Source organism: Stenella coeruleoalba (genome assembly GCF_951394435.1).
Source record: "Stenella coeruleoalba genome assembly, chromosome: 13".
NCBI classification, from domain to species: Eukaryota; Metazoa; Chordata; class Mammalia; order Artiodactyla; family Delphinidae; genus Stenella; species Stenella coeruleoalba.
In genome coordinates this window covers 77962996-77981124 of record NC_137159.1, presented here as the reverse complement: position 1 = coordinate 77981124, position 18129 = coordinate 77962996, and the positions used below count along the sequence as shown (strand labels likewise).

Here is an 18129-nt window from a genome sequence, read left to right as displayed (position 1 = left end):
ATGATTTAAATATACTTCTCACATCGTTTTGTGATGGTTTTTCTGCTTGGCTTTGAATTCTGAGATCTCTGGAGACAGGGTCTGTATTCTTGTCCTTAGTGCTCCCATATGCCCTACCCACTGGAGACACTCACTAAACATGTCATGACTCAATGAATAAATGAGGAAATTGACCAGGTGACAGAGAACGTGGGCTGTGGGAAGCAGCAAAAGAAATGAAGATCCTATGACTTCTAGATCCTCTCTTCTGTCTTGTCTCTCTAACAGTGCTGCCTGTCTCTCTATTACCATGAAGATAATAAGCACTCACCTACAATCAGATTGGCTGGTCACATCTTCATGAACATTGTGTTTTTAAATCTTCCATCATTTATCTACAGCGTCAACGTTTCCTCAGTGTGGTTAACACATTAATAGAATATTTGATGAGTGAAAAACTGCGTTTAATGTTTATTCTCCCAATTCTAAGGCTGTTATCATTTTGGAGTAGTCCTTTGAGAGGCTTTGGGGTCTATACTTTTGGCATTCTCCAGATTCAGATTCAGTTGGTCACCATGTTTTTAAAATGTACTGTCTCTTCGGATGTCAAGGAGAGACATCTTGGAAAAGACCTTGAAGAATTAGTGATTGAAAAGGTTACTATATTTAACCTGTCAGCAACCTCCTAAAGCATTTGCTGAGTGAACAGGAATTCTGAATTATGGGTTTTGTTTTTCTATTTTTAACACAAAGATTGACCTTTAGTCAAAGGTATACACACACACAGGCACACACAAATGCACACCAATAATATTAATGATGGAAATGGGGCATTATTTCCAGTTGCAGTCAGTGAATTATTTGGTGATATTTTTTCTAAGAATCACATTCTAAATTTCTAATCATCACCAGTTATTTCATCAAAATTAAGGAGGATGGTTACAGAAAGCTGGGCTGTTCCTGTCTCACGATGAAGCTGTTAAAAACCCCTGTGATTTACACCGGCAATTTCAGAAACCAACAATTCTAGGAGCCCTGGAACGAGCCTATCCAGGCTTTTCCCCGGGGGGATGATTTAAACCCCCTATTCCGGACTCGCTATTGTAGGAAGTATGAAAATGTATCATGTGCACTGTGACCTTGAGCACATATATTTATTGTTAAGAACTTGCTGAATTCCAAGTGCCTAGAATTTTTAATGGAAAAGTACCGTCTTATCAATTAAGAAAGTTAAACAGGATTCATTCTGTTTACAGGGGATCTATTTATCCTCCTTTGGCTCAATTTGCTAGTGACAGTGGATATTCCCTGCCAGCATTTTGGAGTCACCAGGGTCAGGTAGAGGTTTCACAGTGGAGGATTGTGGTATTTACTGAAAGCAGAATGCTTGGCATTCCACTGTGCTGATGGAGAGGAAGGTGGCCATGGGCTTTGTTTGTCAGGAATGGACATCTTTGGTGAACATACCCCAGGGCAAGGCAGCAGGGTTCAACCCAGAGCAGGGCTGTCAAATCAAAGGGTTCTTATCTCTGCAAATCAGCCAAGGACGAGCCCTGTCTCTACAAGCACCGGGAACCCACACACCTTTTCCTAACAACCTATTCAGTACTGTGTGGAAAAGCTGACAGAGAATCAAACAAGTTAACCAAAGATAATGTGAGAAGAAGACACCATTTATTTGGAGATGTCTTTGGCTTGGAAGGAAGCCCTGGCATTTCATCAATAGGATGCATCCCTATCTCTGTACCCCACTGGTTGTTGTATAAACACAGAAGAAAGGTACAGCAGAAAGAGTTTGCCAAAGCCATAAATTAAATCTATGGCCCTTCCTCCCCACCCACTTCCTCACTTCTCCACACCTCGCCCCTTCAGGATAAACTAAGAAACATAACTATCTAATATTAAAATTTGGGCATGCAAAGTGGAAATGATTTATAGCACAATACTAACCGCTTACAGAAACAACGTAAAATTGTGAAGGTCCAGTGGAAGATGTAAGTAAGTGTGACTGGTTGACGTATTTATTTGTACAGGAGCGTTAGCCATCACATGCCAGAGCCCCTTCCCAAGGAACAATCAGATGAGGGACTGCAAAGAACAGGGAGGGTTAAGATACTCGAGGGCCTGTTTATTTCATTCACGTGCTGTGAGATCCCTGTGATGTCATGGGGGAAGGGGGAGTTCCAAGGATGTAGCTTTGGAGACCCAGATCCTACCATCAGTTTTACCACTCACTAAACATGAGACCTCAGGGAAACCCTATTAATCTCTCTGGGTCTCATATTAATTCTCGGTAAAGGGAGGGAAGCTAACAAGAGCCCCGTCTCCTCCCTGTATGTTCCTGTGGGGTCTATGACATGTAGGATCGTAATGAGGATGTTGACAGATGAAAAGCGCTTAAAAAGCAAAAGTGCTAGAAACTGCAAGAATCTTTGTGAATGAATCCCTACGATGGCATAAACAAATTCCTTCCCCGGTCTGTTCTGTTCCTTTGCTCTTTGTTTGTGTTGTTTCATTTGTAAAGTGACCAAAAACATTCTTTATTTTCCTCCTTTACTCTTCTAAGATTATCTAGCCTCCTGTGAACAACCTCAGCAGATGTGAGGGTACCGGAGAGGGAGAGATGAAAGAAGAGATCAGTAGCAGCAGGAAGTGGCCTGAGTCAACAAAGAAAGCCCAGATGATCGCCTACTCTGACAGCGCCCCCTCCCTTGCTTTAAAGAGTAGGAGACTGTAGTCCTAACAGGTCAAAATATTCAGAGCCTTCCTGAGAGGACAGTGGTTTGGAAGCTTTAGAATTTCCCTCTTAACCCCACCTCCTTCCCCACCAACCACCATTATTGTTTTTGGCATTCCTATTATGCTCATAAAGGTTGGTTTTTCTTATAAGAAAATCATTTTTCAGTTGCTATGTTCTAAGAAACACATCTTCGGCCCAGCCTAGAACCTGTACTTCTTTTGGCCAGCCCATCACTTGCTCTATTACAGACTTCTCTGCTACCTGCCCTACTGTCTCTCCAATGTGTTTGCATCTGATCTCCCCAATAAAGTTATATACTCCTTGAAAAAAAGTTCATGTTCTTCTAATGTTCCTATATTTATGTGCTCTATGTCTTTCCCCCCATGCCTCTCTGCTCCACTAAGACATCACCCCCACTTCTGCTGGTCCTTCCTAATGCTAGGATGCAGGAGATGTTCTGCAGAAGAAATCAAAATTCCTAAGCTTATACTTCATGCCCAGGCCTATGCCAGATACTGAATAAGTCATGTACGATATAAGCACAAGATGCCATCCAAATCCTTTCCACAGGGAAGTGAAATAATACCAAAGAGACCTAGTTATGTCAGAAGGAATGGAGAACACTGGAATAAGAAAATGTGTGAGAAAATATAAAAGATCTATTAAGATTACAAATACAAACATATACACGTTTAAGAGACTATTGCAAGTTTAAAGTTAAAAAAAGATATTGTAATGAGGAGTTTATAACATATGTACATAGAAGCAAAACATACAGCAAGAGCACAAAGGGTGGAAGGGTGGTGATTGGATGTGTACCGTGATAAGTTTCTTAAATTCTTCATGACATAAAGAATACACTTTGAAGACAGATGGCAATAAGTTAAAGATGTATATAATAATCTCTAAAGTAAGCACCAAGAAGCATAACTAAAACGTCAACATGAAAGACAAAAGAGGGGCTTCCCTGGTGGCGCAGTGGTTGAGAGTCCGCCTGCCGATGCAGGGGACACGAGTTCGTGCCCGGTCCGGGAAGATCCCACATGCCGCGGAGCGGCTGGGCCCGTGAGCCATGGCCGCTGAGCCTGCGCGTCTGGAGCCTGTGCTCCGCAATGGGAGAGGCCACAACAGTGAGAGGCCCACGTACCACCAAAAAAAAAAAAAAAAAAAGACAAAAAAAAAAAAGACAAAAGAGAATACTAAAAATTATTTGATTTAATCGAAAGGCAGGAAAACATTGAGACACCAAGAGCAGAAATGGAACAAATGGAAACAACACCAAGATACACTCAAATACGAACAGTAATTAAATGTACATGGGCTGAACATGCCAATAAAAAGGTAGATATTATCAGCTTGGATGAAAAACACTGGGCCAACGATGTGTTGTTTATGAGAAACATGCTCTAAAGATAAAGGCAGACAGAATGGGGAAATATATACCATTGCAAACACTAAGCACAAGAAAGCTGTTACGGTCAAAATATGGCAGGCTTGAAGGTACATTTAGCAAAAGATATGTGGGACCTCGAAAAACTATAAAACACTGCTGAATGAAATTAAAGAATATCTAAACAAATGAAAAGATAGACCACATTCATAGGTGGGAGGAATCAATACTACCTAGATGTCAATTCTCTCCAAATCGATCCCTAGATTTTATGTAATTATAATCAATATCCCAGCAAGATTTTCTGTAGACATTAAAGGCTTATAAAAGATAAATAAAATTATTTAGAAAAGTAAAGGAGCTAGAATACTCAAAACATCTTGAGAAAGAACAAAGTTGAAGGACTTACTCTTCCTGACTTTAAGATTTATTAGTTGTGACGTTTTGGTATTCATTGGTGAAAGGGATCAATCAAGCAATGAGAGAGAATAAAAGGTCCAGAAGTAGCCCGATACATATTATAGTTGACTAAATTATGATAAGGGCACTAAAGCAATCTCCCTGTGCTAGAATAATTTTATATCACATGAAAAAAAAATAAACCCAACACCTCTCTCATAACACACACAAAAATTAGTTAAGGATTGATCATTGACCTAATGTAAAGCTTAAGATTCTAAAACTTTCATAAGGAAATGTAGTAGGATATCTTTATGACCGTGGAATAGGCATGATTTCTTAAAGAAGATACAGCATGAACTTAGTAAAAAAGGAAAAAAATAACACTTCATCAAAATGTAAAACTTCTGTTCATGGAAAGAAAACAGTAGTGGGATGAAAAACAACAATAAAAAGACGTTAAGTGATTGTGTAGAAATGTGACCATAAACTGTAAAACCCTCTGCAAAGGGCAAAAAATTTAAATCAGATCCACACAACTGGAAAACCTAAGGACAGATGTGTCTAATTTTGTATTATATTTTGACCCAACCTAATTATATCTATTTGACCCAGTTCAATTATATTCCATCAGTGACTTCAAAAACAATATTCAACATTCAAAGTAGAGGTGCCAAAGGCCTTTGAGTTGTTGCCATATACTGTTCAGCCTTCCTTCCTCCTTCTACTTCTTCCTCCTTAACTCTTTTGTAATCCAGTCTCTGTACTCAAAGTGATAAATCTTGAATCTGTTGGGCAGTTAACTGCCCAATCTGTCATCCCCTTTTCAAGCTTTTTCCTTCTTGACCACTCTTAGCATTTGAATCCATTTACACTCCCTCCTACTTGAATGTCCGTGTCTCCTGGCTGCCTGATCTAGCCTGTTCTATTCTGTTTCTTCACATGGCCAGCATCTGTTACTCAGGCTCATTCACTGTCCAACAGTCCAGGCTCAATGCGGGCTGAGTGCTGGGTCGCCAAACAGGGTGGGGTCCAAGCCCTGCCATCAGGAATCTCAACTGAGTAAGATGAGGTTCCTCCTCAGTGTGGCCTTTCTCTCCTGGATCCTCTAACTACTCAACTCCCTTTAAGTATAAGCACACCTGAAGTTCCCATCCCCTCAAGCTCTTGCCTGCTCTAGTTTTCCCTCAGGGATTTCAACTATTCTCTTTGGAAAAGTCTTCTAGATCTGTAGAAAAAACACTCACTGTTTTAAGTCCATTCCAAATGCCACCTTTGCAAGAAGACTTCCCCAATCCCTTCTGTAGTCATCCATTTCCTGAAACTTGATGTATGCTTTCTCCCTCTACTCCCAGGCCACACCGTGCCTCTCCTAAGCCCCTTACTTTACTTTATCTTGAATTGTGTGCCTGTATTGTCCTCCACACCTGCCTGGGGCTTCATTAGGCAAAGGCTGCTCTTGTCTAGCTCTGTCTCCCTGATGGCACTGTGGCTTACACGAAGGCTCATAACCATTCTCAGTATATTGTTACCGTACTGAGCTGAAATCTATATACTCAAGGAAAAATCATGATCACAGCCCATCTTCCTCACCCTTCCAGTCCATCACCCTTTTTTCTTGAAAGCCAACTTTAGGAAATACGATTTGCAGGATCAAGAAACCAATTTTTTTTTTCATGAGACATCTTAGTTTGTAGATGATTAAGACTTCTCTCTCTAATCAGGAACAGAATGATGGCTGCAGCACTTCCTGGAAGCTGTCTGTGATGAGCACTTAAGGGAATCAAAGCAGAGGAAGAAAGCCAAAGACATCTGTGTTCCCATCTCAGTTCCCCAATCATTCCCTGTGAGACTTCAGCCCAGTGATTTATCTTCTCAGTCTCAGTGAAATAATGTTACTCTTCTTGGTCTTGAGGGGGAAATAAACAAGATTTTATATACTTCTATAAATTTATAGTTTTACATTTTCCTTAAATACTATAGTTCTAGTCCTAGTAGTGAGCCACCAGACATGGAAATCCATTCCACACTTCCCCCTCTTAGAGAAATTATAGTATATCTACAAATGGAATTTTGGTACCATAAGCTGTTATCAAAATTCAAGATATTTAAATGTTCTCTTCAGCCACCATGACCTTCCCGTAAATAACATATTAAGAAAATGTCCAAGGTACAAGACTGAGCAGATCAGAGTCTTTGGGTTGTAGCAGAGAGGAAGTGAAGCCCCTTTGCTATGGTGGTGGGGAAGGAGATCCCCTGACATGTCACCTCAGAACACTGCTGCTCCAGAGAACATCAGTTGAAAACTACTGCTTTAAATTCCTGTAGATTTTACTTTTATCACTTTAAAGGATTTTGATATTAGACTTGACAAAGGACTCAACCCTATTCTATGTGGAAGCATGGAAAGCCAAAATTCAAGAACAGCGAAATAGGCAAATGGGGTCACTCTGGTAGTCGTTGTGAGAAGCACACACACATGCATGTGGACTTTAGGGCTTCCAAAAAAGAACAGGCATGTAACTCCCCTAGGTGTTTATATGTCCCTGAAGTTGTGAGTGAATGGGGTGTTTTACCCCCATTTGGGCCTCTGTGCATGCTGAATGAAACAGTGTAAAGTGCATTTGACAAGAAGTGGAAGGGGTCAATTAAAAATGCAAGTAGTAAAATTAGGGTGTTGGAATAATGGGTAATTTATTTTGTAACAATTCTTTAAAGTTATTAATAAATCTTCCTGTAACAACAACAACAAAGATATATGTATATTACAGAGGAGTAGCAAAAGTCACACAAGTAAAAAAAGCCCATTCTTTTTGAAGTATCAAATCAATCTGGCTCTTGAGTTCCCAGCTGTACCTCTTACCAAACCCAACCAAACCCAGCCAAACCCAACCAAGCCCAACCAAATCCAACCAAGTCCAACCAAAACCCAACCAAACCCAACCAAGCCCAACCAAATCCAACCAAGCCCAACCAAAACCCAACCAAACCCAACCAAAACCAACCACACCCAACCAAACCCAACCAAGCCCAACCAAAACCAACCACACCCAATCAAATCCAGACAAACCCAGTCAAATATCAAGAACAACAGCAAACCGAGTTAAATCAGAAGTGAGATCTCTTTCGTTGAATATAATCTACAGTAAAAATCTTTTTCAGAATGCAAGAGCTTTGGGGACACTTTTCCTTTTCAAGTAGGTATTTTAGACATACCAAAGATTTTAAAAAGATACATCCAAGGAGCTTTCATCATTCGGTTTGCTGTATCTTAGAAGGGTCTTCTAGCATTTACTTAGAAAATCTCTGTTAGAAGGTTTAATGTATATGTAAGGAAGTTCCAACTTATTTTTAATATAAATAAAATACTTGAAATATTACAGTTTAAAGCAGATTAAAGTTTGGAACAGATGACTACTGGACAAAGGACATTTAACTATGCTTAGCATTGTGGACCTGCAATTCAAAAAGAGGAGAACACAAGAGTGAGTGTAGAAATGTGAGCCCAGTTGATTAAACATGAATGTGTCTTTCAGTTATAAATACAGTCAATCAAAAAATAACAAGATAAGAAAGAATCTCTGTATGTATTTAGTCATGATTCATAAGCCATTTTGCCTTAGGAAAAAATTAAAAGTTTTTGACAAAAGAAAAATAAACTTTCAAATGAAAGTTATATCTTAAACTCCTGAAACAGTTTTGAATTATCAAATAATATAAAAGAATAGCGATGACTCAAAAATACAAAATCTGTAAGCCTCATTTCTTGTATATATCACTTTTTCTTTCACGTCTAGTGATATCTGTTCTATATTAATCTGTATCAATTACTATGTATACTATTTTTCTTTGGAATATGACATAAAAAACCTTGAAAATTATTAGGAAAATACACATTGATGATTTATGTTAGACCTACAATAACTGTTTGCTTCTAAAATCAAAGAAAAGCCTGGGCGTATTAAAAAGATATTCTTTGGGGTGTTTTTAAAATGTATGAAAAGAAAGAAGGAAATGATCTTTGAAGACTCAGAGAAATGCAGAGTGACATTTGGATGTGGTTTAAGTATCACACACAATCTTTATCTTATAGCTTCCCTATCAACAAGCTATAAAGAAAGTGAAAAGTTTTCATCATAATCTTTTAAGTTTTGGAACTTACTTTCAAAATCCAGGAAAAAATGTGGGTAGTTTTCAATTTCCCTGGTAAGGACTTTGAGCAGGTTTCCCATCCCAGCAAACCTAGGAGAGGCAACACAAAACCAAATACCATTAGCAATATAAAAATCAAGCTTCTTAAAAGATTGGACATTTTTTAATAACTTGCATAAATACCACTGAACCCCTATAACTACATCAGAAGGCCCAATAGAAAGTATCTTTATACCAGGTGATGAGTGATAACTTAGCAACTATTTTTTATTCAAAGAATTAGGTATTTTAGTCATAGGAGGCAGAGTTTACGTATATTCTACAAATTTCTTCCCTTTCCCCTTCACTAATCCCCTGAATCCTTACGGTTAATATTTCAGCTTCGCTTTGTTTCTGTTCCATTGATGTGGGAACATACCATGTCAATGGACAAGCAGAACAGAGAGGGCATTATTAAAATACCTATCCAAAAAGGTAAGTTTCTTAAAGTTCCTGAGGAAAAGAGTTCAGAAAACAGATTTATACTCCCAGGAACCCCTCTTAGCCTGTACAGGAGGTCATGTTTCCCAGGCAAGTCAGAGGCTCTTGCAATTTGACATTTCAATGGTAACGAAATTAGGTACTTCATGAAGTGTAGAAACGGAAAGGTATAATAACCAAAAAGTTTTCTCAATGAAACTGCAGCCTGAGGCATTTGCAAGGGTGAATCAAGTCTACAGAGAAATACAAATTTGTTACATATCTGCAATCCCAACCTGAAAAAATAGGGGAAATGTAGTTATTATTTAAGTAAATAGCACAATTTCTACTGCTCTCAGCTCTAGACATTCAACCGTCTTCTTCAGGAGGCCGTTGTCCATTCATTTATTCTACACATATTTACGGAGCCGTGATTTGATGCTGGGTACTGTGCTCTTTGGAAGGCATTTTTCTAACTCATGATTCAGACACCTCAGCTTGTGAAGGATCAACTTGAAAAATCACTGGACCAGTAAAAGGGAACTGCAGGGACGTAATTTTCTATCCACATGGCTTCTGACAATATTTATGTTGCTATAGGCATTTAAAAAGATAAGCCACTCTAAGAAAGATGTGGTGAAAGAGGAATATACGAAAAGGATGATGTTGTGCATGAAAATACGTAGCAAGCAGTTCCCTTAAGTGCAGAAGGTGGTATAATCTGGTCTCCATAATCCCCCCTTCTGAGAAAATAACTCATATGCTTGCAGACATCATTCACGGTATAAGTCACTAACGTGAAGGTAGAAAAGAGTCTGCTCAGGGAGGGCTGTTTGCAATCCTAGCTCTGTTTCCTGTTAGCCCTGTTATCCGAGGCAAGGTACTTTACTCTCTAAGCCTCAGTTTTCTCATCTGTAAAAAGAATTTTTGAAATGTATCTATTTCATCAATCATGAATATTAATAAAAATAAAGTGTTTAGCACCGTACTTATAGGAAGTGCTCAAGGCACATTACATGATAATTACCACCATCATCATCATGATAATTATCTTAACAGCCTTCAAATACTTACTTAGAATTCTCTTATGGAAAACAAATGAGGTCGGTTATATGTGGCTCTAGGGAAGAGAACCAGAATCAATGAGGAAATAACGAGGAAGATCTTCATTCAGTGTTGTGAGAAAATTTCTAACCATTAGGGTTGTCGGCATATTGGGTGATTTGCCCTGTGAAATAGTGTTTCCTGTCACTGGTGGTGTTTAAGTAGAAATATGGTATATTACTCCTGAAAAATATTATAAAAATGAGTTGGGCAGAAGGTTGGGATAGATACCTCTTAGACCTTGCCTATCTTGGAATATATGAATGTGTGGGCACGTATGACATGTACACACACACAGACACACACACACACACACACACACACACACACACACAATAGGAGGCAAACACCATGCTTCTCTCTTCCAAAAGGGTCGTCCCTCTTCTTTCTGTCATTTTCTTCCTCCCTTGCCTTTATGCACATTTTCTTTTACGGTATTTTTGAGCAAAGCCCTGTATGAGGCAGGTTCTGCCAGATTAACACTCAGAACTGGTCTAGCCCATCCCTGCCACTGGGCAACATTTGCAAATCCTCCTGGGTCTCTAGGAAATAATCTGTTTCCAATTTAATGAACAATATTCCAGCTCAGACCTCGAGGCACTTCGTGTAGGAAGATGATTCTACTGTTTAGTAGCAGCCCTGACTTTCATATAAAATGCCTTAATGGAAGTTAAATATTCTTAATTTCCCTAGCTTTGTGCTATTAACATGTCACAAGAGACCTGAATGGATTTAGCTTCCTGCTAAAAGTCTGACTTGTGTAGGATTTTACTGTCAGAGTGCCTGGGTGGGAAATACATTAAGCCTTTAAAATTAGTAACAGACTGAAATAAACACACGTGGAAATACATCCAGATACTAGCTGGCTGCAGAGTTCTGTTCAAAACGTGACTTAAGCTGGTTGGCTGATGCAGCCCAATATTTTGAAGCATGATTCTAACAACAACCCAGGTCAACTAACTGGAAATATTCTAGATGTACTCTAGATGTCTCACATCCCAAACAGGAACTGTCTGGAACAATAACTGATAATTATGGGATATTATGTAGTATTAGGGGTCAAGTCCAGTCCCATGGAACCTAGAAGACATGCATTTCAATACAAGCTCCTTGAATAAACACAGAAATAGTTCATCTCCTTCATGGAAAAAAAAAAATGATGCTTATCGCTCCCCTCCAATGGGACAAGAATTCATGGAAGTATATTCTGGTTCAAGGTCTGCAATGTGAGTTAGCATCACACAGATGGGCACTGGGTAGAGACCATGGTTGTTTTTTATTAGACCTCGGGCTCCACTTGGGAAGACCCTCACCCAAAGAGCTTTTACTACACCCCCAGCTACATTCTTCATGACAGAGCCTCTCCAATCTTTTCAAACAGCTCCTAAGTGAGTACAAAACACATTTCTATGAACCATGTTACTAATGAGATGGCTTAGTTAATCACGTGAGGATTATTTTTTAATATTTGATCTTGTTCAATAAAAGAATTTAAGATAGGGCTTCCCTGGTGGCGCAGTGGTTGGGAGTCCGACTGCCGATGCAGGGGACACGGGTTCGTGCCCCGGTCCGGGAGGATCCCACATGCCACGGAACGGCTGGGCCCATGAGCCATGGCCACTAAGCCTGCGCGTCCGGAGCCTGTGCTCCACAGCGAGACAGGCCACAACAGTGAGAGGCCCACGTACAGCAAAAAAAAAAAGAATTTCAGATAAGTTATTATACACTATTAGAAAATGCAAATGCTTACATAATGAAAGTGAGGGGAAGAGGAAAATAAAAGGAGAATCATAAGATGAAGGTAGAGAGGCAGGTAGTACATGAACTATAGGTCATCCAGGCAGTAAGATCTTCACATCTGCTGGAGATCAATTAGGATCTAAGCTTCTGAGTGCCAAAGCGAAGGGAAAAAAAAGTCTCTTTCAAGATTTGGTGTTCAGAAAATAAAGACAAACTGGTGACACTGGAGAAGTACAGCTTTTTTTTTTTTTAAATGAAATAGTGATCTGGCTAAGAGAGAGTTGAGACGAAGAGAAATATCCTCTTAGAGCTCCCATGGGCACAGCAGTGTTTTCACAGCTAAAAGGCAGGGAGAGAAGCCTGGCTGGCAGTCCAGGACTGTATTTAGGGAAGCCGGGGACTCTGGTTTCCATGTTCTGTCTGGTAACTCCATGCCTACACTCCTAATGTGACCTGCTGCTGGGTCAGCCCCAAGGAACTTGCCAGATCCTTGCCACTCTCCACTGTGGATTGGGAGCTCATATCAGAGAGAATACGGCAATCCAGCAGGTGATGATTCTAGGCAGTTTCTACAGGTAAAGAAGCTGCTTATTAAGTTCAAGGGATAGGAAAGGTCTCCCCAATAATAAAGAAGGAGATGGAGAACCAATGTGAAGGAAGAGGGAAGTACAGCAAAAAATACAGATGTGAAAGTACTAAAATACTAGGAATAGAGTTCATAAAGGAGGGTGCTAAGAAGGATTCCAGGCCTAAGGGAGCTCCAGCAATAATTTACAAAGCATGTTTATTATTTAAAACTAGTATGCTGTCTATATTATAAAGTTTAGGCTTATTTTCACACACACACACACACACACACACACACACACACACACACACACACACAATGTCTCCCTTGACAACTTCAGAGATCATCTCAAAGTGAAACCTCCCTGGGACACGTGATAGTTTGCAGTGGTGCCTGTGAGTGTTGTGAGATCTGAATTCACCCCCTCCAGGAGGGTCTGGTAGGGGCAGAGCAAGGGAAGATTACAAGATTTGGTCTCTCAGATGAAGACAGAGGGGAGATGCCAGTTGGATAAGTACTCATGAGGCGATGGGCCTTGCAAACTTTCTTTCTGGCTCTTACTTGGGATGTTTCCTGCTTTGGAGACTGGCATTGGAAGGTGGTCCTCTTTCCGTCTGTGGCCACTCTGGATGGCCTTTTGCTCTTAGAGATACCTGTCTTCCTCCATGACCGGGTTCTCCAGGACTGTCTCTTCTCTACCAGAGTGAAGGTGTGTGGGCGTCTGCCATGACGGCTTTGGCTATGTGCTGGGGTTGTTCTCCCAGAGCATTGCAGGTTGGGACTTACTGATAAAGATTAAGACACAGTCTGGAGGATCTGTAGCACAGAGGAGGCTAAGATAAAAATGTGGCCTACTGATATTATCAGAAGATGCATCGTGTAAGTGGTAAATGACGAGCTCCTAGAGAAGAGTTTGAAAGAGCTGCACGAATATGAAGCCCTGTCTCACTCCCCCATGATGCTAGAGCAAGTCATCGTAGCTCTGAGTCTCGGTTCTTCATCTACAACAACAATAGTATAATATCTCTTCTACATGAGATTCTCACAAAGACTATTGAAATGAGCGTAAAACCGCTGCGTAAAATACTATAAAATACTGCGCAAATATTAGCTGTAATTATTCAGCATTACAACTCGTTTCATGGTTTAAGTTATTCATGGAATCAAAGAAGTATTACATCCCCAGAATCATACAAGTTGCGTGTTTCTTGATATTTCAGGTTTGGTCTCCCAAAATCCATGACTCTTTATGTAAACTGCTTTAATGTCAAGCTATAATCAGGTAAATATTTAAAGGTATGAATAGCTGGCACCGCAAGAGATTTTCCTACATGCCGAAGACTGTATTTTAGATACCTTTTCTTACTTTATCTTCAAAATATATCTAAGAGGAAGATATGTTGTTTAGGAATGAGAAAACTTAAAGGTATTAAAATGAAATACAGAAGCTAATTTTAAAAATACAAATCTTTATGAAAGAAAACTAAATTTTCAAGAGAACAATATTTATATAAGTGTGTGACAGTTAGAGGCTGGGGTCTTCAGATAACTCTATGAAAGTTAATTCCCATTTCCCACACGAAAATCCCAAGCAGAAACAAATGCTTTGGAAAATAGCAGTAAGGAGATCACCCTTTTAATAAATACTCAAAAAATCATCAAAAACTTCAATTTTTAACCAAATGGTTGTGTCTACGTTTACCCCTTTTCATAAATATAGCATATAGCACAAATATCTAATGAAGAAAATCCCGCCAAAGGGACTCATGAAATATCTCTACTGAAAAGGAATGAAATGCTAAAGGGCAAAGGGGCAACACAGATTTTCCAACAGTCAAAAGAGGGGGTAGGTCAGGATCACTGCCCACTCAGGTCCCAGGAGACCTGGTTTATCTTCCTCGACACTGACTCTCTTGGTGACAGTGATCTATCTAAATAAAAGGAAAAATCAAACTCCTATCCTCCCTAAAGGGAATCTGGTAACAGTTTGATGGGAAGTTTCTTCTTTTCCCTTTGGTTTTCTAATAAAAACACCACCTTGGATAATTGCCCCGAGGGAAGTAGTCAATCACTGGTTGAACACCCTGAATACCTGCGGCCTGTGGGAGTGGGGTTTTCAACGACAGAAGCCATGGCTGCAGTGCTCAAGAGATACACATCCTATTTAGGGAGACAGCACAAGTTCAAATTAAGAATGTAATCGACCTGGAAGCACATAACAAGCTTCTGGTAAGTGGTAAGGGCTCAAAAACGTTAACTGAATGTGCAAGTAGTAGTATGTACCCGATACACAGTAAGTACCAACCAGAGGGATGATGGTGATGTTGAAGATGATGATGATGTATGAGAGGGACAAGAACATGCACATTTTATTGAGGGTCCACTGTGTGCCAGGCACTGTGCTTGGAGCTTTCACACACTTAAGTTCACTCAAACCTTACAGCAATCCTTCAGGTAGTTATAATTCTCGTCATGTATTGGAAGAAGAAGAAATTTAGTTGGTTAAGCATCTTTCTGAAGACTACAGGAAAATAAAAGATAGAGCTTGAACATCTAGGAACTCAAAGTCCATGCTCTTTTCCCCACAGGAGGAGACCTGGGATTCCAGACCCCTAGGAGGCCCCTGTTTGGGGACTCTGAGAGTCCGTGGTCTGTGGAAAGTGCATGCTAGATAATGTATTATTGTACATATATGCTCCTTTCTCTGGGGAGAGAGTCTATAGTTTCTGTTAGATTCCAAAGCAGCCTGCTCTACACTAGTAGCCCCCCAAGGCAGGGACAGTGAAAGACATATTTCTCTAGGAATTTAGAGAAGACAGAAAACCATGTGGGGTGGAATCTCCCAGAAAACTTAGCGTCATAGAAGAAGTGAACTCCACCCAGCCATGAAGGACCCTGGGAATTGGTATTGGCAGAGAGGACGCCTCCAGCTGGGGGATCTAGAGTGAGAAGGGAACAAAAGACACTAGTTGGGTGACTGGTGAAGCCTTCCCAATACAGAAGGCTTATTCCTCAAGGTTCATGTATAGCACTACAATTTTGGAATGGATCCTTTCATATGTTTTTCCAAATTGCCTAGAAAGAGGGCGTTTCTCTAGTCACTGTAGGAGTGTTAATAGTGCCTTTAAAGACTGCCCGCATGTCCCTGCCAAGGGAGGCTCTCATCTCCCAGGGGTGACGATTTGGGATGTATGCATGGTATTTTCTATGACTACTTTCTTGGCTCTGAGCTCAAAACCACTTCCATGGGAGCTGGCTCTAAGGCTGCTCAGTAGAAAATGATGACCCTCCTAAAGAAATCGTCCTCTGCTAACATTTCAGTTCCAAAAAAGAGAAGGGGATAAAAGTGCGCTGCACACACACACACACACACACACACAGACACACAGACACACAGACACGCACATGCACATTTTTTTTTTTTCCTATTTAGAACTCGGTTCTTGTTTGGAAGAAAAAAAATAATAAGATTAGTTGTATTCCCAGAGTGTAAACCCAAATAAAATCAACTAGAAGTGACTTTGAAAAGATGTGGCCATAGTTGGTGAGGAAATTTATTTGTTTACTCTAAGTAAGACATAACAAAGGACTCAGGCCCAGGGTGTGGGCATTGTGAATTCTGACCTTTGCCTGTGTACAACAAGATTTCCATGCCCAATTTTCATGATTAGAGAACAAGCACTTAGAAAATTTCTTTTGTAGCTATAACTATCGGAAAGGACACTTTCTAAGCCAATACCACCTTTTATCAATACAGAACAGAAAGTGAGAAAAAATAGAACAGCAGCCCCACATGGTTCTATTGCTAATATTTTTCTTAAGGTCTAAGATGATAAATACTCAATGCCTTTACAGAAGGGATGGGTTTTCTTAGCACTCTGAATGAGACAATACCTTTCAGAATCTAAAATGTTTAGCATCGCTGTACAAAGACTTTAGAAATCAGAGACTTAAGTCCTGGTTGAGCCTAATATTTTTCTGCAACATTGTTAGCATATAAGCCCCAGACCAATCACGAATACAACAATGGTGTATATTTATATAACATCACATCTTTGTCAAAGATGTGTCTGGCCTCATTCATCCTCAACATGAGCATGTGTCAAAGGTAGGGAAGGTGATATTGGACCCATTTTACAGATCAGAACATGTGGGTCAGGTATAGTAATTGTCCTTCCCAGGGTCTTCCCAAATGTCCTCAGAATACATTCCATATTAAGACTGGGGTCATCTTTTTAAAGCTCTTATTTACAAAAAAGCACTTGTCCAAGGACCCAAAATACATTAGGGCCAAAGAAGGAGCCAGAAAGAAGGTGTCCTGGCTGTCAATCTCTTGCTCTGTCCATTAACACAAAAAGTAAATGGGACAAATTCATTTTTTAAAAGACATTAAAACATAAGGTTGGGGCTTCCCTGTGGCACAGTGGTTGAGAATCTGCCTGCCGATGCAAGGGACATGGGTTTGAGCCCTGGTCCGGGAAGATCCCACGTGCCGCTGAACAACTAAGCCCATGTGCCACAACTACTGAGACTGCACTCTAGAGCCCGTGAGCCACAACTACCGAGCCCACGTGCCACACTACTGAAGCCCGTGTGCCTAGAGCCCATGCTCTGCAACAACAGAAGCCACCATAATGAGAAGCCTGTGCACCACAACGAAGAGTACACCCGCTTGCCGCACCTAGAGAAAGCCCGCGCGCAGCAATGAAGACCCAACGCAGCCAAAAATAAATAAATAAAATACATAAATTTTAAAAAAAACATAAGATGCATATGGTAGTTCTATTTTTAGTTTTTTAAGGACCCTCCATACTGTTCTCCATAGTGGCTGTATCAATTTACATTCCCACCAACAGGGCAAGAACGTTCCCTTTTCTCTACACCCTCTCCAGCATTTGTTGTTTGTAGATTTTCTGATGATGGCTATTCTGACCTGTGTGAGGTGATACCTCATTGTAGTTTCGATTTGCATTTCTCTAATGATTAGTGATGCTGAGCATCTTTTCATGTGCCTCTTGGCCACCTGTATGTCTTTCTTGGTGAAATGTCTGTTTAGGTCTTCCACCCGTTTTTTAACTGGATTGTTTGGTTTTTTGATATTGAGCTCCATGAGCCGTTTATATATTTTGGAGATTAATCCTTTGCCTGTTGTTTCCTTTGCAAATATTTTCTCCCATTCTGAGGGTCGTTTTATTGTCTTGTTTATGGTTTACTTTGCTGTGCAGAAGCCTTTAAGTTTAATTAAGTCCCATTTGTTTATTTTTGTTTTTATTTCTGTTACTCTAGGAGGTGGGTCAAAAAAGATCTTGCTGTGGTTTATGTCAAAGAGTGTTTTTCCTATGTTTTCCTCTAAAAGTTTTATAGTGTCTGATCTTACATTTAAGTCTTTAATCCATTTGGAGTTTATTTTTGTGTGTGGTGTTAGGTAGGGCTCTGATTTCCTTCCTTTACATGTAGCTGTCCAGTTTTCCTAGCAATCCCACTACTGGGCATATACCCTGAGCAAACCATAGTTCAGAAAGAGACATGCACCACAATGTTCATTGCAGCACTATTTATAACAGCCAGGACATGGAACCAACCTAAATGTCCATCGAC

General features: G+C 40.1%; 1 protein-coding gene across 3 annotated transcripts in view; it reads right to left on the bottom strand.

Moving 5' to 3' along the window:
• The window catches only part of CYRIA (CYFIP related Rac1 interactor A), a 58383-nt gene that overhangs the window by 18260 nt on the left and 21994 nt on the right, over nucleotides 1–18129 (bottom strand). For all 3 annotated transcript variants that reach the window (XM_079940559.1, XM_079940560.1, XM_079940561.1), the window contains exon 2: nucleotides 8671–8750. In XM_079940559.1, coding sequence (XP_079796685.1) covers nucleotides 8671–8740 — 70 coding nt within the window. In that variant the 5' untranslated portion in view covers nucleotides 8741–8750. The remainder of the gene's footprint in view (nucleotides 1–8670; nucleotides 8751–18129) is intronic.